General features: G+C 36.8%; 2 protein-coding genes across 7 annotated transcripts in view; one reads left to right on the forward strand and one right to left on the reverse strand.

The window, feature by feature from the left end:
- RhoGAP19D (Rho GTPase activating protein at 19D) overlaps positions 1-25912 on the reverse strand; it is a 41120-nt gene that overhangs the window by 11827 nt on the left and 3381 nt on the right. For 4 of the 6 annotated variants that reach the window (XM_070219026.1, XM_070219028.1, XM_070219023.1 and 1 more), the window contains 3 exons: positions 10464-11313; positions 8444-8761; positions 7031-7542 (listed from right to left, as the gene is read on the reverse strand). In XM_070219026.1, the coding sequence (XP_070075127.1) occupies positions 7031-7542; positions 8444-8761; positions 10464-10715 (1082 nt within the window). In that variant the 5' untranslated portion in view covers positions 10716-11313. Of the gene's footprint in view, positions 1-7030; positions 7543-8443; positions 8762-10463; positions 11314-13855; positions 13914-25912 lie in introns of those variants that run through there. The other 2 variants (XM_070219025.1, XM_070219029.1) reach the window with 2 other exon arrangements.
- Positions 5957-6434, forward strand: LOC108068008 (uncharacterized). The gene is made up of 2 exons (XM_017157348.3): positions 5957-6115; positions 6182-6434. Exon 2 carries the CDS (start codon positions 6194-6196, stop codon positions 6368-6370), a length of 177 nt encoding a protein of 58 aa, XP_017012837.2. The 5' UTR covers positions 5957-6115; positions 6182-6193; the 3' UTR covers positions 6371-6434.

The raw sequence follows: 25912 nt of genomic DNA on the forward strand, positions 1-25912 counted from the left end.
TTCGGCCATTTTTTGTTGTTCTACAGTGGCCACTCAATAAACCAACGGCAGCAGGCAAACTGAAAGGCAAACAAAACAAATTAGATTTGGGCCATAGTTTAAGTGGCTGAGAGCAGCTCGAATAATTAAGTTCCATGTGGCGCAGCACAAAGAAGAAGAAGCATTTGCCTATAGAGTTTTAGCCTCTCGGCTGCGGTGGGGCACTAGAAATGGCAAATTAGTTTAACTATACCTACATTTCCTTTTCCTGGCCCCCCAAATCCTCCCCCGCATCCCCCTTACCATCTCCTACTGCCACTGAGATTGTCAAACGAAAGTTCAAAGCTAAAAATAGTATGTATGGTAAGTGACAGTGTGTGTGTGTTCGCCAGGATGGTTAATTCAATTCGCTTTTAAAAGCCTTTCCCACACTCAAAAGGCTCAAAACCCCGGCAGACTGTCAAGGTCAAAAGGTAATGAATAGATGGCCCTCCCACCTGCCCCGCCGCCTCCGCTCCCTTCTCTATATCCCTGGATCATATTTCACAGGTCGCAGAATAAAGGAAACGCACACACATATTTCCATTTCCTAGCTTTGAGCGCACAGTGGGTAAAAGTTGTATAACATGCAAATTTTATATTTCTGATTTACAGTTCTTATAATGAGTTTGAAATACATTTAGTTATAATTTAAAAATATAATAATATAGTATTTTTTCTATAATAATCTTTATTAAAAACCATTTTTTTATAAAATCGTTTTTTAGTCCAGAAAAAAATCTATGTAACTTGATTATATTGATTATAAATATTATGAATTTTACATATTTCGAAATTATATTTTTTATTCGATTATAACACACTTTGCCCCACTGTGCGGCGGCAGAGCAGGTAGCAGAAAAAAAAACAACTTCGGATCAGGAGCGCGTGTCCCCAGCAAATGAATGTGTGATTATTCGGTGGCATTATTATCTATGCATAAGCTCTATATATAATTTTCGATATGTGGGTTCTACACTGGGCCAAAAACCGGATGCCTTCAAAGCTTCAGGTTGTTCATAATAATATTGGGAATTATTATTAATTACTTTAATTTCTTTCGGTGCATTGTGTGTATGATGCAGAAAAGCTTTGACACAAGTGACTCGCATACAATTCAATTCAATTCGATTTGATTCATCGACCCCCGACCCCCTTCCTCCTCTCAAAGTCCCCGAAAAGCCCTTATCACCCCCGATGTGTACATATATCCCATATTGTTGGTGCATATCGATAAAAGGCGGCCAGCGAATTAGCCGTATCTATATCTATAGGGGGTGCAAACATATAGTATATATATATATATGTATATATCTATAAGCTCTCTCCCTTTCTCTGTGCGGAATTTCGCGCTTTTATTGTCTGCTCGTTGTATGCACAGTGGGCATATTTTGTATGATTTGCGTTTTGCCAACTCTTGCGACTCTTTGCAATTAACAAGTCGTAAATAAAAAAATGTTGACACATTTGATAAGCGGCAAAAGCTGCCACTGGCAGCAGAGGACCCATAAACACACCCATTCACGCACTCTCATTTTCTCGCAGTGTGATTTTGTTTGTTTAGAAATGCAAGCCCTTTCAAATATCGAATTTCCTTGCCAGATTTAAACATTTTTCAGGAGGTTTTTATCATTTTTATGAAGAGTATTCTGGCCCTTTTTTTTATTTATAACAAATATAGATTTTTAAGTATTTTTAGGAGTAATTTTGTCAAGGAATTCTAAATATTTTCTTTACATAATTGATAAAAATATCTTAAAAGTGTTTCCAAAAGATTGGCTGTCTTTTTGATTTCTCTTTTTCTGATGATTGCGTTTCTTTTCTTCCACTCCGAACTGATGGAACCCATTGATTGCAATCTTTTCAAGGGCGAGGGCAAACCTTTACACAAGTCACGTTCATTGTGGTCTTTGTTTTTAAAAGTTTCTGGCGAGGGAGTCGCTCTTTTTTCGACGCTTTGATCTTTTCGCCTCATTGAAAACACTTGAACTCTTGATCTAATGTACATTCTACATGTTTTTCGGACAAGGTCTCGGCAAATTATGGTTTCTTGTTAGGTTCTCAAATTGTTTGGCTTTTATTTCACACTTTATCACTATGGGGGAGCAAAGAAGAAGAAAAACAAGACAAGGAGAGACGGCACAACTTAATATTAGGGAAATGGTTTAGAAAATTAACCTGTTTTCATTATTGGAATCGATCTCGAAACGTATCATTTTCATTTGTATAAGCATGGGCCTTTTGTCGCCATTCAATGGTAGCGCATACATTTTTCTGGCAGTGTATGATAGTCACTCCATCACAAAACAACACTCACTATTCTCTACAAAAACAAAAATCGAAATATGCTAATAAATAAATTAAAATTACAAAAAACTTCGTTGGCCCGCGTATCACAAAATCTGAAATCTGCGCGAACCGCTCGCCATCGTCAACTAAACTAAAGTACTACGCAAAGTCCATGCGACTAAACTAAAATAAATACAAAAAAAAAGAAAATACAAATAAAAAAAAAAAAGAAGGCACAACAAAACACAGCAAAAATTGGCTTTGTATGCATGTATGAAATTCGTATTAAAGAGCGGCAGAGGCTCAGCAATTGAAAGAGACCCATTGAGTGGGCAGCGACCGAATGGCGAACGACCCACCGACCGATGCTCTCCTCTCACTTGATTCCCTTTTTTTATTATTATTATTTCAATACGGTGATCACACCGAAAGTGAACTGGAATTTTTCAGGCACTTTAAAAGTCCTCTTTAAACTTGATTTGCAGTATGTTTTTTCTCTTTAAAATCAATGAATTAAAATGGAAACAAAAAAGTTTTTTAATAACAAAAAAAATTAAAACAAATAAAAAAAAAATTTCTAACATAAAAAGTATTTTTTTTATAATTTGTCTATAGTCAACATTAAATATTTCTATCCAATATTAAATATTTCTATCCAAAAACAAAAATATATACAAATGATAGGATGTTATACATTTTTTGATAATACCTTTTTGAGTTCGTAACTACCCATAATATTGCAATTCTAGTGCGCACTGTATTTTATAACCAATAAATAGATAAACAAATAAAAAAGAAGTGAGGGGCGGTCAGTGGGCGAAGGGAGCTGCCCACAGTTTGCACAGGATAGTCGAAAGGGAGAGAGAGTGGGAATAACTATATCACTATCAGTCACCGACTGACCAAATATATACCCCGCACTCCACCCTTTCCCCCCTTGCGCCCTGCGTCTAACCTTGCCTTGTTTATTTATTTACCGAGTGGGCGGAGGGGTTAGGGGGTTGGGGGGTATTCCACCCGACCGCAGGGCGTATACGTAATTGTCAAAGCAAAGTAGTTAAGTTTGTGTAATGCACAGTGGTAGCAATATAAATTGCTTGATATTTCTTAAAAAAAATATACAAATAATTTAATAACATTAAAGGAAATACGAAAATAAAATAAATAAAAATAAAAGTGAAAAAATATTTTTTTGTGTGATTTTTGTTCAATTTTAACCACTGTGCAAGCAATGCTACGCACCTAAAATTGAGCTTTGCATTTCCGATGGCATATTTTCGCCAGCCATCAATCAATCAATCCATCAATCAAGTATGCAAAAGGGAGGGATAATGCGTAATATATAAATTGTTATTAATATTTTTAAAACCCTTTAAAAGGCACCACCTATTTTCTGCCAGTGTACATTACATTGGTGGCACGTTCGGAATGCCTGGAGTAGTCAATAATTTACATAAAGCCTCCTGCCGAGTCGCCAGATCAACTCAAACTCAATCTGAATCTGAATCTGAGTCGTCTCAATTTCCATCGCAATCTCGAAAAGATAAATCTCTCGTTCGCTTAAAGAGAGAGAAACGGAAAGACGACGACGACGACGACGACTTGATGTCTGCGGGAATTGAAGGCATTATTTCCTCCCCATTCTTTGCTCTTTGCTGGCATACAAAATTCAATTAAATTTATCGTAATCATTTAACAATGGAGCAAATATTCGCCTTTTGCAGCTCAACAAATTTATTGTTATTGTTGCGAGGTGTCCATTTACACTCGTATGTATTAAAGTTATGCGGTTATTTATTTATTATTACTACACCCCCCGTATTTTTTTTCTCCTCCCGATTGGTCAATGGGTTTTTGTTACTGCATAATAATTGATTTATTTATTCATATTTATGTGCAGCCAAGCTGCGTATACGCAATGCCACTGCTGACTGGCGGGGGTGTTGAAAAATGTCCGATATTGCGTTTTGAATACTAAAATAATTCTCAGTAATTTATGCACGCTTGCAGGTTTTAGCAAGGTTTAACCTCTCGTAAAATCAGGTTTACTCAATTTTCCAACAATCGAAAACAGCGTGAAATGTGTACGAGGGAAAAAAGTACCTTAATTAAACAATTAATTGCACTTTTCAGGGGTACAAATTATTGTGCTATTGTTAATTAAGTAACACATGAAAAGCAATCAATAATCAATCACTCCATGGGGCCACCGTCCGTTTCCCGAATTTATCCCACAATCAAGAGATTCGTCTGTGGGGAAATTGTCAGTTGGTCAATAGACGTCGTGTATCTATGTATTTTCAACGGACAGTTCCTCTAGAACTGTGTTCACAAAAGTTTGCCCAATCCGACTCACGTAATTTGAAAATTGCACATGCAACTTGCAACTGGAAACGTGACAAACTTTCCAAATAGAATACGAGAAATTTTAAACAAAGAACGATGATAAAATGAGAGTCTGATGAAGGTGGTTGAATTAGTTTTAACCACAAAATCTATTTAAGCTAATGGGTTTTCTTTCATTCATTTATAGTTTTTCCATCCATTCACCTGGCAACCAAGTTTTAAACATCCCTTATAGCGACCTTTAAGATTCCCCGCAGAATGGGAAACACTCACTTGTATATTATGCATGTAATATCTCCGCTGACGTCACATGAACTTTTTATAGAATACGAAATAATAAATAATTTTTGCACATCCCCCATACAGACAGCGGGAAATATATGGAAAATAATTTTCATTCAGAACAGACAGACGCAAAACAATGACAAATATGCATGGAAATATAAGCGAGAGAGACGGGCGATGAATGAAATGAGTCTGAAATGAGGAATGTACGAAATGGGAACGCCAGCGGATGAAGGAGAATTGGAGTGGGAAGTGGGTTTCGAGGGGAAATCATATGGAATGGGATGAAATGAGGATGAAATCACCGAAAAGGCCCCAAAGCAGCAGCCGCAATGGCGACCAATATTCGTCTGCCGATTCTGGCCTATTTTATCGATAATCTTTATCAGTGGTTTCTATTTAAATATTCAAATTTTTTACTATAAACTAAAGACACTCTATCAAAAACGTTCCCAAAAAATGCTGATTATAATGCCAGAGATCAGATGAAAATTCCAAAGGGGAAAATGTTTATAGAGGGTTAGCCTCGAGGGGCTGAAAAACCTTTCGCACAGAGTTCGTTTACAATTGTTTTTAATTATGCGCATTGTTCGTCGCCAGTTGTTGTTCATTATGCGGTTAGTTAATGTCATTTAGTTCATCAGCTTAATTTTCATCTCTGCCCCTCTTTTTTTTTTTATTGGCAGCTAGCTTTTCCTCCATTTCTCGTTTTCAATTTCGAATATTGGGTTTTCACTTATTTGTTTCGTTTGTTTTTTTTTTGTGCTGGCAATGAAAGTGAAATAATGTGCAATATGCATACACAGCCATACATAAATCTACATGTGCATCTATATGCTATTAAAGACAGGAGGAGAGAAGACTGACCGCCTCTCAACTTTTGCCACCATAAATCACAAGAGATCGCCACTGAACAGTGGGGCAAAAAGCCTTTAAAATGGGAATTTTTTAAATATTTTTTCGCATTTCTTTTAAATTCCTCTACAAAGAACTCTATGTTTTTTAAGTCAAGCGTAGAATTTTCCTTTAAACCTAGTTACCCTGGCGAAATCAGTGTTTCCGTCTCGTGCCATTCGACCAGTTCTGTTTCATTTCGTTTTTGGAGAGCACACACATCTGAATTTTTGTTGGAAAAAAAATCTATATAGTTTTTATTCCCATCGATTCGAGGAATCTCGTGAGTTTTTGCAATCCACCCATCGTAATAGTAATCCCCTAATCTAAATGCACAATTCTTTGGTAGTTTTCTGGCGCTATGGTGGAGAAAAAGAAATCGCTTCAGCTGCTGCGAATGGTGCGCTCTTCCCTGAAAATCATCTACAACGATCACTTCTGTTGGACCTTCATCAAGAGCTATGGGCTCTTCTCCTTGGCCATCCCGCTGGCCAAGTACCTTGATGGCTTCCAAATATTGCCCAACGGGGGCATCTAATTCTTTGTTCTAATATACGTAAATTACATGTTGATTGAACAAGGCAACCAGTCGAACTGTAAAACCAAGTCTACTCATTTATGGTTTGTTTTTGATCACGATTAGATTCGAAACGGAAATCAGCTAATCGTTTTGGCTATTTTTTTTCTTAAGTCTGGATTTCTTATCGCTAATATTTTGCCAAATCGTTTGAATGTTTTATTAGTTCTTCAAAAACATTTTATCGGTCGAAATATTTGCTGTTTAGAGTTTGACAATCATATCAACACAATGTGATCAGTAATTCAAGGGCAAAATTAAAAAAATATATTTAAAAAACAAATGCTTTAAAAAGGGAGAACAGAAACTTAATAACTTTATAAAGTTAAAGTTATATGGAAGTTTAAAGAAAACTTTTAAAAGAATTTTCGGAGGGACTAATCAGTTACCAAAACTTAATATTTCGTACAAAATATAGATGATTAGTTTAAAGACAACCAATTGGCATAAAAGAAGACACTAGATCTTATTTGTAGATCTTGAAACGTTGTAAATTTGTCTGAGCTATTTTCTACTTTTCCGAAAACCGAAAATCGAAATCCGAAAATCCGCTGTAATTGCTATCGTGTGTGACGTCAATTGCCGTTCGCCAAGGTGAGCTCATTTATTTTGTTGACTTACCGCATGAACTGATGATGATGTTGCTGCTGCTGGTAGAGATGTTGCTGCTGCTGTTGCTGCTGCTGCTGCTGATGTTGCCGCAGTCCATGTGCCATGTCCCCGAAATCGATGCTGCTGCTGCCGCCAGTCAGCGCTGGATGACGATGTTGTTGCTGCTGCTGCTGTTGCTGCTGCTGCTGTGGGTAGAACTGGTGACTCAGGATGGTGATGCCTCCGCTGGCCGTGCTGGTGATGCTGCCCGATCGACTGCCTCCGTGCAGGGAGGGCGCATGATGGGAGTTGGGATGCGATTGCGAGTGCGGCGATCCTGCCGGCGATGATGTGGTCACGGCTGCAACAGCGGGATATGAGATCAACTGTTGCTGCTGCTGCTGCTGCGGTGGCGCTGGAACTGCTGCTGCTGTTGCTGCTGGAAATGTGGTCTTGTGGGAGCCGTTGGCCAGCAGCGAGGGCGAGTGCGTCGACATGGTCAGGCGATTCGACTCCGGCGTGTGGGCAATGCTCGTATAGTGCTGCAAAAAAAAAAAGATGAGGTAAAACAAGTTAGAGATGATAATGTAATACAATAAATACAAAACAGTGGGTGTATTTCAATAGTCACATTCTTTATATTATATTATATGCCTGAATCACAAAGCCAGGTGATCCTAATATCACTATTTGTAATTTAAATTTGCATTAATTAACTTGTCATGCCTTTCGAAAGCATTACTATTGCCTTAAAATAGATCATCAATCAGCTTTATTAATCACTGGTTAAGGCAAAATGTGTTGAATTCACAGAAAGCCAACGTTTGTTTATCGATTTTCGCCGAATTTGTTTAAAAATTTAACTGCTTAACAAAGAGCTCGGTGTTTTTTGTTTATCTTGAGCGAAATAACATTGGTCTCCATTCGGTGTGGGATAAATAAAAGATCGATTTCAACTCAATTTACTATGATATCAAGCATGTATATTTAAGATCAATTTGATATTAGACTCTGTTTACTCGATGGAAATATTTACAGAGCACGGTGATATCATAAAGCCTTCTCAGAAATATCTTTACACTAAAAATTAAAATATATATGAATCACAAATCACAATGATCATAGTCATAGTCACTAAAACAAAACAAAAATAACCGAAACTATATTTTTAAGAGATCTGTGATCTATTATCCATTCGGTGTGGGATAAATAAAAGTTCAATTGTAAGATCATTTTGATATTAAACTCTGTTTAGTTGATGGAAATATTTACAGCACACGGTGATATCATAAAGCCTTCTTGGAAATATCTTTACACTAACAATTAAAATATATATGAATCACAAATCACAATGATCATAGTCATAGTCACAAAAACAAAACACTGAAACTTTATTTTTAAGAGATCTGTGATCTTGTTTTGGGTGCGGCTCGAGATCCTTACCATCTGCAGGACATCGCACTCCTTGGGCACCACGTGCAGCGTGAGGACCGACGGCGTCTGCTTGATCATCGAGACGATGGTGCTGTAGGCGATGCCAGCGATCGGCTGGTTGTTGACCATCAGCACGCGGTCGCCCGTCTGCAGGTTGGCGTAGTGGGCCGGTCCGTTCGCCTGCACCTCTTTGATGAAAATGGTCTCCATCGCTTTCACTTGGTACGGCGGCAGCGACGTCGGTGACGTTGGCTCCAAACCGGTGATCCCGGCGACGGCGACGCTGCTGCTGCTGCCGCTGCTGCTGCCGGCCATACTGGAGGCTTCCTACACACCAAAACGAAACCGAAACAAAAAAAAATCGTTAGTCAGATGTACGATTGTGGTGAGGCAGCTAAGTAGTGGGTGCTAAGAGGAATATATATAAAGATATGCTGCCAATTTAGATTACAATCCTCTGATGGATAAGCCGTGCCCCACTAATAAGTATTTCTATTTAATTCAAGAAGACTATTTTTGTGAAACCAATTTTGCTACCAATTAAATATATTTTTACCATACTTTCTGATTTATTTATCAGATACAAGTTAATTTCATAAATATTAGTAGATTGTATAATATATTAAAATAAAAATATCAAAAGCAAGACCTATTTGCCTGAACGTGACTGTGGGTCGTGAAACAACATTTGGCGAGGAGAGTGTAGATTGGATTAAGGCGAAGTGCGAGCGACAAGGAGAGGACGAAGAGAGAGTGTGAGAGTGAATGAGAGCGGCGAGCGGAGGTTGTAATATCAACAAAAATAAAAATAAAACGGGCACAAAAAAGTGAAGTGAGCAAAACGCAAATTAGTGCAAAAATAAAAATAAAAGAGAAAGAGAAGGGAGGTTCTACAGACATTTGAATACCCTAAAAAAAAAAACTTTTCTGCATTATATCTTTATATTACAATATTTAATCTTTTTCGTATTCATAAAAATTCATTAAATAAAACACTTAAAAGTTAAAAATTGTTAATTTTTAAATGATTTAATAACCACCTTTTAAGTGTTACTATTTCTAGAGTACTAATATTTTTAGTATGGTAAGAATTTCTTACCATAAATGTATTTATATTTTAAATTTTTTTGTCTTTGTAGTTTCTGGGTTTTAATTGACCTCGAACAAGTTATGAATACATTTAAAATACCCTTGATGAACTTTCTGTGCTGGGTATCACAAATGAAAAGCAAAAAGAAAGCAGAAAAAGCAAAAGCGGCAATTTGAATAAGTCGCGCGTGCGCAGCGCTCACGTAACGCCAAACGCCGACGCCGAAGTCGACTGAGGCAGCGGCAGAGGCAGCAACTGAGCAGAGAGCAAGAGAGGGAAAGAGAAAAAGTCACTCTCGCTCTCTCATTTGCACTTCCTTTGCGAGCAATTTACTTCCATTTGCAAATTTTTAAATAATTTACCTTTAATAGTTTTACAAATGTAAATTGAGAAAAACAAATGTATTGACAATATTAAACTAAATAATTATAAAAATAAATTTCTGTTAGAAAAGACTATACAATTTAAGTAATGAGAATCCATTGAAAATGAAGACAACATTAAATCTATAGAAAAAGTAGTTTTCTTATTCTCAAGTTTAAAAAATATATAATAATATATAATCAGATAATAATTAAATTTTTTAAATATGCATTTTTTCAATGCCTGTATCTATCTATTTATACTTAATCTATAAAATCTTGTATTTTTTTTATAAGAATTCTCTATCATGTATCTATCCTATCCTATTCTATATATCCTATCTTATCGTATATCTATATGCTATCCCATACTATATATCCTAACCTATACTTTATATGCTTTCTATTTATTTTATTATATCCTATATACAATATCCTATCCTGTTTATTCAACTATCTATCTAATATAGTTTTCCTTATCCTATAAGCTATATAATATATCATGTTTTTTTTATCCCCCAAATCCTTTGCATCCTCTGTACCCCCTATTCCTGAATCTATCATCATCCCAACTCACCTGTGGCCAGTTGCCCGATACCGATACCGATGCCGATGCCGCCGTTGCCGATGACTGGTCATCTTCCGGCGGATAGGCGATGAAGTGGCGCAGCGTGAAGCCGAATCCCTGGTTCGGTCGCCGGCGGATGACGATGAGCTTGGGCTGGATGGAGGAGGCCGCCAGTGCCGCATTGTTGGCCGCTGCTGCTGCCACCGCTGAAGCCGCTGAGGCCGCCTGCGCAGCGGCAGCGGCGTTCGAGTTTTGTAACATTTTGTAGCGGGGGCCTCTAGTGGTTTTCCAGGGGGGGTTTTCCTACTGCTTTTCGTATTTTGTATTTTGTATTTCGTATTTCGTATTTCGCCTCTTCTGTTTACACACTCTCTCGCTTTGTTTTAGGCGCTCTATCTCCTTCGGTGGCTGGCTTTGTGGCTTGGTGGTTTCTGTTGTTGTTGCCTTTTCTATTTGTCGTGCGGTTGGCTTTTTTTATTACTATGTTATTTTGTTTGTTATTTTTTATTTACTCTCTACTCTTTTTTTTCTGTTTTTTTTTTTGGTGGTCAACCTGTTGTTGGTGGCACCCTCATTTGTGTGACGGTGGGTGGGGGTGGTGCTTCACCCCTGGTTTTCCTCTTCTATCGGCTAAATATCTCTTATCCTCTATCTGCAATTTCGATTTGCAGTTTTGTTTTTTCCTCTGTCTCTGTGTGTGTGTGTGGAGGGGAGGGAATTTTCCTTTACAGCCTGCGATACGTTGCAAATTTTCGATGTGGCTGCGGCCCAACGAGGCCCATCGTACCGATCGATATTACCATAGTACCGATGCTACGGAATCTCCTTGCCGATCGATCGAAGGGTAAACGGAGGTCATCTGTAAATAAGATAAAAAGAGAATTAATTTTTTATTAGATTTATTTGAATAAATATTTAAAAATCGAAAAAAAAAATTTGTTACTATTCAGAATTTTACAAATACAAATCTAGACTAGAAAAAAATTGTATTAAATTACCTTAGAACTAGTAAAATGTTTTGGTCACATAAAAACGCGATCTTGTTCCCCAGAACCCCAAAACCATCAAATGTTCTTGTCATGGAGTCACTCTTAGCCCCATGGTATCAGCTTTTCGAGAGCAACTGAGTAGGGTTAAATTGCGACCAAGCGTGTTACACTTTTCAGACTTCTCATTTGACGGTCAATGTCCAACACACACACACACACAAAACGCTATGGTTGAATCTGTTTTCGGGTCTTTACTGTATTTTTTTATGCATTGTAATTAAAGCTGAAAAAGGTTTTTGTTTTGTTTTTCCGTGGCTTTTTGTGTCTTGAAGCCTTTGTTTTATTTGTGTGTTGGACTGGGCAGTAAAAAGCACTTAACTAACTGTACTTGGCCATATGCGATGACTTTGGGTCGATCATAATAATCAACAGCACTACGATGATGATGATGATGATATAATGCCGTTTATTACCACTCTTTTTTGTGAAAAATAAAAATAAAACTAAACTAAAACAGTCCACCACTCCGGGCAGACTGAAACTAAGAAAGGTATTAAAAATGAAAACCCCTTTTAAAGCGGGTTGGGTTAACGCCCCCTTTTTATTTCGCCTTTCTTTACTTTGACATTTCTGTTTGCTCAAAAAGTTATCGCTTTGAGGGCGGGGACAATCAATAAAAGTTATTGTTCGTTTAAAACATTAACTGAAACTGATATGTTTAAGTATAGACTAGCTAAAAGTCACTAAATAGGTGATTAAATGGGTTTTTAACTGACAAAAAGGAAATCCCATTGCAGTTTTCTAAGTTTTGGGTAAAAATTATATTGTAAAAATCTATTATATCTTCATCTACCGAGTTTAACTTCTTAATTAGCTGCGGATTCAGAGAGTTCGAATGTGGATGCCCCCTGTGATTTTTTGCTTATTGTTTTGCGAACAAAAAAAAAACAAAAAATACAATTGGAAACCCGTAGAGTTGCGTTTAATTGCCAAAGCGATAAGGTCAGAGATCAAAGACCCTAAGGGAAATGTCCCTGAATAATCAAAGGATTTAATAGACTTTATATGGTATATATTTTTATTGTGATTACTTTTTCTTAATTTTTTTGGTGTGGTGATTGCCAACTTTATCACATTGAAGGCAATTAAACAACATAAAGAAGGCAAAAACGACAGCCGCCATAATAATTTGAGCCAAAACACATGTAATTACCCGCAAACAGATAGACGGACAAAAACAGATTGTTCAGATATACTGGTCGCTATAATTGCCCCATTGTAATTGCATTGTCAAAAGTAGTTTCTTTTCGCAAACAGAAAAGTGGGGGCAACTCGAGTGTGTCAAGTCACTCAAGGCGATTGACATGGAGATAGATAAACCGATTCGGGGCTGCAGATTACTGATTACTGAAAATGTGTTAAACTTTTGATGGTAAATCGTAAAAAATAACAAACCGAAATGAATGATGATTGTAAAACACTCTGTTTAGCTACTGTTAGACCTTGGCCAGTCCGTCAATTATATTGAAAAACATCATATAACGACCTATATCAACTTATCAGCAGTGGTACCCCGATAGTCCAACTGAAGGTTGGGCGATAGGTAAAAACACGAAGATATTTTCTTAGTATAAATAAAACTGAAGATTGCTGAATGGAAAATTTGTCTGACGTTCGGGAGGATTTTACTATTATATGTTTTTAATATATTTTAATATTATGTGTTATTATTATATATTTTTTTTGGATATTGTTTGTTTCGTTAATAACAATTCATTACCTATATTTTTCTCAATTTCCCATCAACTTGTTCTTGTTTTTTCGGAATGTTTTTTTTTATATTTTCTTTGTCGAAACGCCCCCAAAAAAAAATTAACTTTGATTGATGTAATTCCGTGGCTTGTTCTTTTTTTCTTGGCGTTGTTCGAACAGCGTTTTAATACTTTTACCGCTGCTTGGCTCATTACACGCATGTTCTGTCTTTAATCTTGATTTTTTTTATTATCTTACTTGCCTCGATACGAATTTGTTTCTTTTTATATCTTCTTCGTTTCACTGTATTTTACCCGTTTTTTTCAGTTATATTCGATTTCAATTCTCGGCCGCTTGTAGTGCAAAACAATCAAGTTAATTGTTATCACACGAAGCCCAAGTAAAAGGCAACAACAAAATTGTTAAGTATACATAGTCAATAAAAAGCTGGCAACCGAATCGTTGTTTTTTTTTTTGTTTTCGTCGTGATATCATCTTTTTTATTCTGCTTGATATTTTATTCTTTTATTGTTATCGGGAAGCACAAAAGGTGGGCGAAAAAGGTTCCTCATTTGCTTAAAAGAATTCCCACTCATTGCATTTATTACTAGATATTTTCGTTGAAGATTACACTCATTATTTTCATTATTTTTTACTCACTGGAAATCTTAATTGATTTTTAATATTATTTTACTGTTTTTCTAATAAACTCTTTCTCTTGGCTTCCTTGAATCAACTGAGGCAATAAAGCACGCTGCACTGGCTTAAGTTGTTCATTCATTAAAACAAACTTCAATGAATTCCCAGAAATCCAAACAACTTGGGTTCTAGCGTTTGATTTATAAACCTTTTTTGCCACAACATTTGATATGGGACATGTTTAAAGTATGATCGTCGCATCGCTAAGACATTTTTTGTTTACTAATCAATAAGCAATAAATATGAATGAATTTCCGCAAATTTATCATGAATTAGAAAATAAGCTATGTAATAGACATTTATTTAATTTATTTTAAATACATTTTTTTAATTTATTTTATTCTTAATATTTTTTTTTGGAAATTATAAAATCGAAATTGATTTCCTCACCTACACTTGAGGTTCTTTCGGTTCTTGACGCTTTATCTCTATTTTTGTTTACAGTGTTCACCTGCCATTACAATATTTTTGGGCGATAGCCATTCCCGTTCCATATCTGTCGACAGATAGAGGCAAAGAAAAATATATAGAGAGACATATGATATGATGTTTGTGCCTACATATATATATGTATGATAACCGATAAATGGCCCGGTCGTATGCCCAACTTGGAATCGATAAACAAAAAACGAAGCAGAAACCGAGAAATACACACGCGGGGGCATCCAATTACGTGCAATTACATTTATAAAATTTCTTCGCTTTTTTTCTCGCTGTCTCTGTCTCTGTCCCCCTTCTCTCTTTCTCCACATTAAACAAAAAACAAAAAGAAATTATAGATAAATACGACTATACGTATTGACTCCATTTTTATTTCTTTGTCTATCAATTTCGCGGAATGGAAGTCGATAAAAAAAAGGCGATATATGTGTCTGTACATAAAGCTGACACGAGAGCGAAACAAAAGTACAATGCAAACAAACAGCGATATCAGCGATAAATCATTCATATGCTAGATCTATATAAAGGCCACTTGCGTTGTATATGTTGTGTACATTTCTATATATATAGCTGGTCGATCAGATTGCTGGCGGCGATCGGGGAAGATATCAACCCTTTAAGTTGCTAATATAATGTCATTATTATAATTGTAAGATCTATTACATCAAATATTTTAAAAAGAAGGTCTAGATTGGGGAACTTTAGTTATCGATAAGGTGTCTTGTTATGTCTGATGCTGTACCAAAGACATATATTGCACGATCTACAACCCATTGAAGAGCCGACCTAACCCAATTGAATCACACACACACACTCTGTAGTAAACCGTATCAAAGGTTATCTCTGCGGCGTGTTCACACCTCTCGCCCCACAAATCCAATCGGAATCCATCAAAAAAAAAAAAAAAAAAAACAACAAGACGGGGTAACATGAGAAAGTCGAGTCGGAGAATATGAAAAATATTGTGGCAGACGACGCACATCAAAGACCGATTGCCGATGCGATCGGATTCGACAAACATCACGCCCGTGTTTTATGCACAACCATATAGCTATTATATATGGCGATATAGGGTACACATACCAACCTACCCTACCTGTCCAAATACATACCATGCCATATATATATATATATATTGATCTGTCCCCTCGTTATCAGGGGGTTACAGCCCCTTTGAGGTGCTGATGAGCGAGAGCCATTCAACTTGTTGCCAAGTGTCGCTGCCGCCGATTCCGATTCGGAATCGGAATAGCCATACACTTATAAGAAAAATACAAAAAAAAAAAAAAGAAACCAGAAAGAAGGCGAAACAACCCACAAATACACACCGAAAAGGCAATGTACCCAGGCATTCATGTGTCTTGGCCTGGCGTCACTCACAATTTCAATTTCCATTTTATTTACCCTGGGAAATATCAAGATCCTGGCCATATTGGTACCACTCACTTTTGGGGGATTTCTGGATCAATAAACATACATGATGTTGATACCATTTCATAAGAATAACCATATTAACTGTAATAATTATATTGTTATCCCACAATATCAGTTATAATACTTGGATATTATATTTACACAATATAAACAGTTTGCTATTTCTCGATATTTTTCTTTTGCTTCGTTTCGAATAAAAATATCGAAAATATCGATAGTTTTTAAGCTCTATTAGATATTCATATTTCTACAGGGTATCATTCTCGTCGAAAATCTCGACTATTCTCGATACTTAATTTTGTTGCATTTTGTTGTTACGTTTATTTTCGAATTGTTTATTTAATGTTCTTGCAGCGTCGTTTGTTTGTTTGTGTTATGTGTTTTATGTCTTTCTTTTTCCCTGCCTTTCCTTCCGCCAGCGGGGGGCGGGCTGGGAGGTATTCGACGATGGGCGGTAGGCGATGGGAGGTGAAAAACGGGGGGAGTGGCGGGAAAATTGTTGGTCCAGCTGAGCGGAGCGAACGCCTTAATAATCTAATTTCTGACAACTGACGGGCAAATCAATAAATGAAGTGGAAAATGGAAACATTTTCTTCATCTTCTTCTTCCTGCTCCTCCGAAAGAGATGGAAAACCCATGAAGAAAAGAGAGGCAAAACTACAGGTTGGGACGGAGAGAGAGGGAGCAAGTGCTACCTTGACCTCATTCAACGACCTTTTTCTTCATTTTTTTTTTGTTGGTGAGATGGAAAAAAAAGAAGAATTTCTGGGGGGAAAATGGGGAAAACACTGCTTGCGTGCTAAGCTTCTTCTTTGCAATTTCCCAGCAGCGTGCCTGTGTATGTGTATTTTTTTTTTTTTTTGGGTGCTTTAGTTGGCTTGTATTATATCATCATTAAATGGTTTACCGCCAAAAACGGGCCAAGAAGAAAAACACAAGTTGAATGAGAACATCAGGCTGGAAGCAAACACAGCACCACAACAATCCTGCTGACTGGGTAGAAGAAAAAAGAGATTCACGAAATACAAAGAGTTCAAGAACACTTCCACTTGTCAATTGGTGAAAGACAAATAGACGTGCCTGAAAAATAGCCCACAAAATAATCAAGCAAAAGAGTGAGGAAAAGCTAAACAAAAGAATTAGTTCAAGGCAATTCACAACATGAAACGGAATAAATTAAAATTCTAGCTAGCTTCTAACTAATTCAGGGACTTATTGTAAAATTATTAATGTTATTTTTCCCATTGAATTTTTGTACATTTATTTTTATGTGTTTTTTTTGCAGTGTAGCAAGTAGGAGCCCCGGAATGTTCATTACAGAATGTGCCAAGCAATTTGGGCAGCAGCATAAGTAAAATAACCAAATTTCGCGGAATGTTAGAGAGCAAAAAACACCCGAAAGACAAATAATGAACTTGAACTGAATTTTTTCGAAAATGTGGTCGAAGTGCTAGAATCACGTGGGCTTAGATTAAGGCAACAGAGGGTTAAAGCACTGACCTTGTGTTAGATTATGATAATTAGAACTCACTAAATATGGCTTCCCAAAGCATTCCGCAATTATCATTGCAATATCATGAATTAAAGGCAGTCGAAAATAAGTTAATACACATTTTAATGATTAATTAAACTCAGAGATCCCACACAGATGCATCTACATATGTGTTTATTTATTTAAGCCACACGTATATATATATTCAGCTTTTTTTCAATCATTATCCGAATTCTTCGAGTATGATTAATGATCGTTCGTGTAGATCTTTCTTTTCTGGCTCTTTGACAAATGTAATTTAAGCGAATAAATTCGTGTAAACATTGTCGTCTTCCCATGAGTATTCAATGACGTAAACATTTGAATAAACCCACAGATTTTGTCACGAGATTGTGTCATTGAAGAATACTATAGATCTTCTAGGGCCCCAAGGGAAGTATTAGATGATCGTGTGACTATGATTAAATTATAAAACTATAAAACTAAATATTCAATTCCCATTGCAGCCGCCGAAAAAGAACTATTCTCAATTCCAATTCGTTTTCGAAGGGAAACCATATAGAAACCAGAATAAGAATCCAAAGCCAAAGAGTGAAATTATATATAAATATAAAAACAACAGAAACGCACACACAAAAGCGGCCCAGAAAGAATAAACAAACCCAACAGTTTTAGAGTAAACAAAAGAATATAAAACGGCAATAGCAGAAAATGATATTGTACGCGCGCGTAGCTGATATAAGAACTAAAGTTGGGATCCCATGGTATTGGGGCTCGACCCTTGGCAACGACAGAAAAAAAAGAGAGAAACAGAAACGGGGAACATTTTTAAATTAAAGGAGAGCACTATGCAAAATGACCTGCCCCACAATTGCAATTCCCCTCCTCTCGCTTGGGCAGCATTTAATTTGCAATTATTCAGGCCTTTGACCAATTTAATAGAGAACTCGCCAAGCAAAACAGAGGAAAACAAGAGGGAAAGAGAACAAAATTCAAACGAAACTTTTAGCACACTTGCTGAAAGATCAGAAGAGATAGATTTATAATGGAAAAGTTGATTTCAAGAAGAATCAAAGGATTGTAAAGTATGTAAATTTTCTAAACAATATTTCTTTCCTGTAAAATAAAACTACCCATACTTATAACAATACTTTCTTTTAGAGTATAAAAAAAAAACGAACCAAAACGTGAGTGGAGAAAATACTTAACTCGATACTTGATAATGTTTTTTTCTTTCTTTTTCTTGGATGGGTTTTTGTTTCTGCTGCTCATTGACATGGATTCCTTGGGTTCAATTGGAAGTGAACTTAAATGTCGAATTATCGCAGAAACAAGATCTTTGCACTGACTTCGTTTATTGGAGAATATTCCCCCGTTGATTGTGATATTATTACAATCTCGGTTTTCTGTTTTCTCTTTTATTTTTTGTTGTCTCCCAAAGTTCATTGGTTTTGATTTGGGCTTTTAATTGGAAATAGTCTGGTTTTTTTTTTCCTGTTACGTGACCATTTGCATGCTGCAATCGCAAGGCCCCCCACTTTATGAACCTCTATTTCTCCGGTTTTTTCTTCTATAAAGTTTCAAATTCAAATTATGGAACAACCATACAAAACTAAATTACCGAAAGTTAGTTAGTAAATTGCATAGTCATTTTTCGGTGCATCACAAAACTCAATTAAAGGGGAGGAGTTTCATTATTTTCCATTGTATCGTTTTCTATTTTTTTTTTTTCAATTTTATTTGTGAGAAGTTTTAGGCCCTGAACCGAAACTTTTGGAGGGGGTTAAAAGTTTGCTTGAGGGACTGGCTAAACTTGAGATTAAAGATTTCCACTTAATGGCTTACAGCATGACTTGAAGTTTTGCCGGTCCTAAAAGTTTGAAGGGAAAAAACACTTAAAATATAGAACATAAATAATAGAAAACATATTTCGTTTAATTGGATCTTTAAGTGAGTAATTCTTGAAATTCCAAATTAATTATTTTAAAATCCAATCTCTCTAGTAAATATTTCCCTATCCAAAGCTCAGCTGGTGTCTTATTGGTATTATTATCGGATCACTTGCGAATCGCTCGGCTAAACCCTTAACTTATCCGACACACTTATCATATCAATTACGAATCCCGAAAGTAATCCCTTAACTGGCTTCCATTCATCTTCTGCCCGGTTTGACAACTTGATGGATGGTTTTCAGTGACTCTCCAAGGATTATTGCTGACCGATGTGGTAATCCGAAAAGTGTTCGATTCCAATGGGATCGTCGCAGGGGTGTTTCGGGGTTGATTTGGCTAATCAGCCTGATTGAATTTGGTTCTTAGCCTATTAGCTTAAGAATTGGTTGCTTTTATTGGGGGTAGACTTTAAATAAAAAATGTTAGGAAATTAAGGGAATAACTTCCTTTTAATTTTTTTGAATTGATCTATTCATTTTCCCGTGTTACTGTACGGGAAAGCAAAAGAAAAGCAATGAAAATCTTTACGAAAACGTACACGTATTTCTTGGCAGGAAAACATACAAGTGAGTGCGGGGGTGGCGGTGGTGTATATATATTTAATTTCATAATGAAGGCTCCAAGTGCATACTCATGTTAATAATAGCAACGGTCGGTCCCCGAACTCGCGCCCCATGCCCCGGAACCACCCCCTGCAAGCGCCCAACCACCACCCACTTTCGGGCCCAGATTGCATCCACTTTAAAATCCATTTATGAATGAAAAGCAACAAAGGGTGGCGCACAAAGTTCGGATTGGACTTTTAGCTTTGAGTTCTGGGGGTTTTTCCTGCTTTTTCTTTTTTTTTTTTTTGGGATCGAGGGTTGCTGTTGGTTCCACCACCACCACCCAGCCGAAGAAGGGGGTGGGATTTCCCGGCCCTGCTCATTTCACGCATGCAAAAGGGAATTGGGAGTGGGAATCCCCCGGAGCTGAAAGCCTTCATAATGAGTATTCAAAATGCAATTCACAGATGTGGGGGGTAAAAGCACGGCTCAAGGGGGGTAAAATGCGGAGGATATATGGGCGGTTGGGGGGGCATAAACAGGAAGAGGGTTGCATATGTGTCGCTCGAGGGTTGCAACCATATGCATAATCCGAAGGATTTATGCAGAGCGACAAAAGTACAATACCAAAGATATTTATATCAAATTAAATGGATCTAAGATTTATGTGTTTTGGTTTTTAAGGGAAAAGTAATGTTGTAGATATTACTTATTTTTTGTAAATATTATTTTAATTTTTTTGCAATTTTTTCTCAGTGCAAATACAGGTTAACCGAAAGCCCCTCTTTATTGTATTTATTTTATTTTTTAATGTCTAATTTGGTACAGTTTCAGATGTGAAGTAAAAAGCTGCGGGGCATTTAATAAATTGGATGCAACTCGCCGTCTCTTGCCCACTCTCACTCTCTCTTTCTTTCCTTCGGCCGTTGTCTCTTTCACTTGCAACCGCTTGGCTGCAGTTCAATGCAATTTGCAAATGCAGGATGAGAGAGAGAGAGAGGGAGAAATGAAACTGCAGTCTCGCAGAATTTTACAAAAGATTTAGCTTCTTTGAACCAGGTGTATGCACTGTTTAAATATTTACTTCTCTAGCTTTTACATCTTATAAACAACGATATCGTGTAAATTTCCAGATAAGTGTCCATTGCGATATCAAAATAAACAGGTGTAATTACTATGCATTCGTTGAAAAAGTGGTTTATCGAAACTTTTTGAGCGAATGCAATAGATAAACTTTTAAGTTTTCGGTTTTCATTTCCCCTGAATTATTTGTGATAATGCTTTAAAGCGGGCTTTCACTGTCTTCTTGGCTTTTTAGCCCTGGCTTCCTCTCTTTTTTGTTGATTTTTTTTTTATTTGTTATTACACAAGGGGAAGACCCTAAAAAAAAAACAGAGAGCGAGAGAGAGAAAGAGAATCAAGGAGAAAATGAGGGACAGAGAGAGAGGGAGACAGTTCAAGGACCAGGCCACAAAACAGGCCGCAAAAAGCATCGCAAACCGGCTTCAGTTTCAGCTTTGAAATCAAGTCACTGCCAAGTCACAGCTACACCGAAAACAATTGGCATGTTCTTTGAGGGAACACTTAAGTATTTTTAATACAAAGTAAAATAATTTATTAAAATAATATCAGATGCTGTAATAATAATAAATAATAATAATTTTCTGACTTAAACTTTTTTTTTTAATTTAATATTTTTAATTTCACATTTTTCTTTCAGTGCATACATAAAGATACATAAAGGCGAAGGCGACGAAGAAGAAGCAGGAGCTGCAACTTCAAGGCTCCTTGACTTGTCATTGTTGTTGTTGTTGTTATTGTTATCTGTCGCATCCTCCGCAAAAGTCGTTACATTGCGAAAATAGGGAAGAAAGAGGGATAGGAAGAGAAAGCCCTGCAGAAGGAACGGAAATTGCACACATAAAGAGATGTTCCCGTCTCTTTTCCACCCTCTAGCCATCTCGCTCCCACCAAGCCAAGTTCAAGTCTACGCTAGGAGAAAAGAAGTGTGAGTGTCATAAAGAATTCGCGTTTTGAGGCTATTTCTAAGGCTACTAGAACCGCGAATTCTTTATGGTCTTTATCATATATTTGTAGTTTTCAGAATTTTGTTAAGTAGTTAAACTACAATGCCATTAGCCGTAAGGTTGTGAGATATTTACATTCTACTGACAATTGATAAGATTTTCCTTTGATTAGATTGCAACAAAGTACAAGTGCTATGTGTTTAGCCCCATTTTTTTCTTGCACTGTGCACAAAGGGATTCCCCCTCATCGCTAAAATAGATGCGAATGCAATTGGCAAAAGCTTTTATCTATTGATTCATTTAAACGCAATTTCCTGTGCACTTCAAGGGGGGGCATCTGAGGAGGAGGAGGAGGAGGGAAAAAGGAAGGAAATCAAGTTATCTGCTAGATGCAATCCTTGCAGAATGAATGCAATCTACTTGGCTGCAATCGAATTGAGACTATTGAATGAGGTGGAAATATCGGAGGGGGATTAAAATGACTCAATCGAAATTTCCCGAGTCTTAACTTTAGGGCTTTTATCTTAATTTCCTTAAGAATGATGCAATTATTGGAATAATTCATTTTTATTTTTGATTTTCTGCTATCTTCACTTACTTAATTTTAGTCATTTAAGCTGTATGTAATATTTTAGTAACATTCAGAAATAAATGTAGCTTTGCTCGCGAAAACTCATTCATAATTCCTTTCGCTTTTTAATTTTCATTCAGTCGCTGGAATCGCTTGGCTCGTTTCCTTGGGCGTTTCCCCCCCTTCGCCGCCCTCTAATTTGAATGTCAGCCGTACGAAGTAGCGCACCGCACCCTCCTTTCCCTCGAATTTTCCCCGCTTTTCCCCCGATTTTCCGACGCCCAGCCTGCTGCTCTTGACAATGCCGATCGATATTTTACTGCCCTGCAGCTGTGCTTACCGCCTTTTGTTGTTGCTACTGTCGCTCGTTGTCACCGGTGAGCATTAACAGTTAACAGAGACGGCTACTGTCGCCGCTAAGCATACACTGAGCGAAAATACGAGAGAAAAATTTAATTGGATTACAGGAATATTGAAGGATTTCTTGATATAAATTCAGGATTTTATCAGAAACATATAATTTAATTACTGCATTTTATAACTGCATCGGATTTCTATTATCATATATGATAGTAAATTAACATTTTGTAGCATATTTTTTAACACCTTTTTCTAGAGGTTCGAAAACTTTTAACATTTCTGTTTTTTTTTTGTTAAATTAATTTAATGGATGTGACTCTTTTCGTTCCATATGATTTCTGTAATTTTAGGATCATAATATAGTATTTATATAATATTTTTTACACTGCACAACTGGGTTGTTTGTGTGACTTTAGTTGTTGTAGTCAAGTGCTGTCCTCCAACGCATTTACGTTTGCTTGTTCTCCGCTATCATCGCCCAATGCTACTTCACACTCCGTTCCCCTTCTCCTCCCCGGTTCACCTAGCTGTTTCCACGATATTCTGTTTGTTCAGTTTGTCTGAGTGTTGTACTTTTTTAGATTTTTTTTTATATACCCTAAATAATCTGTTTTTATCATGGTCTTATTATAAGGTTTGTAGTCACTTTTAAAAATTGTTTTTTCATTATTTCTTTATTTTTTAATATTGAAATCATAGTTCCAAAAACAAAATGAAACGAAATGAATAACTTTTGAATGCATAGTCATTGGTATACAAAATGGTAGTGTATTCACCAAGTTCTTCTCGTGGAAACTTAGACACTGCTGTTGTTTTTCCCTATGCTCCCGCCTTTGTTTTATGATAAGAGGAAACGGCTGGCAGGCCGAAAGATAGCACATAGCCGCCCACTTAGCGCCCGTCGCACGTGTCGAAAGCACCCACCACCCACTAGCCACACCGCACAGAAGCCAGGCAGCCAAACCACCCAATCCACCCACCACCCGGCAACCCGAAGCAGCTAAAACAGAGGCCAGAGATAAAATGACAGCAGCAGCAGCAGGGCCACAATCATCAGGATAATCACAACGCTCGAGTTGATAATGGCGACGTTGATGAGTCTAAACCTGAGTTGAATCTGGATTCCGTCTGCACGTTAATAAATAATAAATAGCAAGAGACAAATGTTAATAAGTCTACAATCTGTGGGAGCATCTTAAAAAAAAAGCACAGTCTAGGTGACTGCAAACACTGATCTTTAGAAGAAAATATTTTTATAGATTTTAAATTGTGCATTTTTATAAATATTTGTAAATTAATTTGTATATCTAATTGAATATTTAAAGTTATTTTATTAAAGAATTATTTTATTATTTATATTAAAATATATTGATTTCTGAATTCATTTCTGAATGTATTTATAAATTCATTTCTAAATTTATCTGTTTTTTAATTTCTAAATTTATCTGTTATTTATTTTCTAAATATTTCTGTTATTTCATTTCTAAATTAATTAAAATTAACTAATCCACTCAATCCACAATTATATTTTATAGTATTTAACTAGGAACATCAGCTCGTCCTAACTCTGCCATTATTTCTTTCAGTGATTCAATGCCAGCAGTTGGCTGACGGACTGACTGCTTCCTGCTGCATTTCCTTTCCGACTCTTCCGGCCTTTGGCTTTTCGATTGGGGCGTGAAATGTAATCACAAGGTGGACAAAGCCCAATCACTAGACACCCTTCTGCCCGGAGCACCTGAAATAAGCGAGGACACACGAAAGGTGTCCGATTCACTCGGCACTGCGAACTGGTGGTAAACAACCAACCCAATACCCAATCCCCAAATACCAAATACCGAATCCCAATCAGAGTGGCACCCCTTTCATTTCCATTTCCATACTCATACCCATACCCATTCCCATTTGAATTCGTATTTCGAATTCTCGTTTCCCCTGCAATTTGCTTGCTCAATTCATTTTTCAAGTGTCGTCCCGTCCGTCTGTTTTTGCAATTGGCTTTTGTTTGCTTTCGGCCAGGCGGCAATGATAAGGCAAGACAATTGCGCCAACGACGACGATTTCAATTTGTTTGCACTTCCCATTTGTCGGTCAATATTAAGATTAATATTAATATAAATATTAAGCGATTCGAGGGGCGACAAATGACAACAGATCAACGCAATACTCCAATTGCCTTTTGTTTGGCCACTTCTCGGGAACCTTGTTCTCAAGCCCCCGAAGGTAATCCTACTAGGGATAGGAAAGCAAACACTATACTTCTTTGGAACTTGATAATTACTCGGAAATATATAGTACTTGCAGGGATTTTGTGTATGTTTAGGTTAGTTTGAAATATCAGCAAAGAAATTCAATTAATAATAATGAAAGAAAGTCATAAATATTACAGGTACCTTGGTAAATATTTATAACATTAATTCATTGAAAATCCACAAGTAATATCTTAAGCATATATTTATTTAGTTATAGAATGCCATACGATAAAATGCCTTCAGATATAGCGCAAAAATCAACAAGAGCGAAATATGTTAAATATTTCTGTGTAACGCTTAGCGAGTTGTTCTTGTTGGCCCCATTTCCGGTTCTTAAAGAACAGAAATAAAAAAAAAAGCTGAGGGTGGTGCTGGGCGGTAACTCGTTTACTCTAGCGAATTCGATTGCTTTCCGTCGCACTTGTTATTTTTCTTGTGTACCTTCTATGTACTTTTTTTTTCCGCCGCACTTCCACGTTCCAAAGTTTTTGTCATTTCATTAGAAACTTACTTGCTCTTCTGTTATCGCGAAACGAGAAGAACAAGAGCTCGCAGCCCGAAAACAGTGAATAATAAATAAGCGACGACCTTGGCATTCTTTTTTTTTCTTTTTTGAATAATAACAAATCTGGAGTAGGGCGAATAAAAATGTATTATATGAATTTTAAAGATATAAGGGAATCGGATCCCGAGTAAAACTGATCTGAGGGTACTAAAAATAATGTAAACCCTTCTGTAAACTCTATTATTCTGATCTCATCTGTATGATATTAGTATTATGCTTGGGGTTATGTCATCTCGACTGTTTTGCCGCCTTTCCCGCTTTCTCGTCATGCAACAACAAGCACGACGACAACAATAACAAGTGCTTAATTCTAGTATTTAAATTGTATAACGTTGTAATTTTCACGCGACTTGCAACAAAGCCAAACAAAGCAACAAAA

The sequence above is a fragment of the Drosophila takahashii genome, chromosome X (genome assembly GCF_030179915.1).
Source record: "Drosophila takahashii strain IR98-3 E-12201 chromosome X, DtakHiC1v2, whole genome shotgun sequence".
Classification (NCBI taxonomy): domain Eukaryota; kingdom Metazoa; phylum Arthropoda; class Insecta; order Diptera; family Drosophilidae; genus Drosophila; species Drosophila takahashii.

What these genes read in the sequence shown, in the direction of transcription:
- LOC108068008 (XM_017157348.3), top strand. Translation starts at nt 6,194, where the DNA reads ATGGTGGAGAAAAAGAAATCGCTTCAGCTGCTGCGAATGGTGCGCTCT.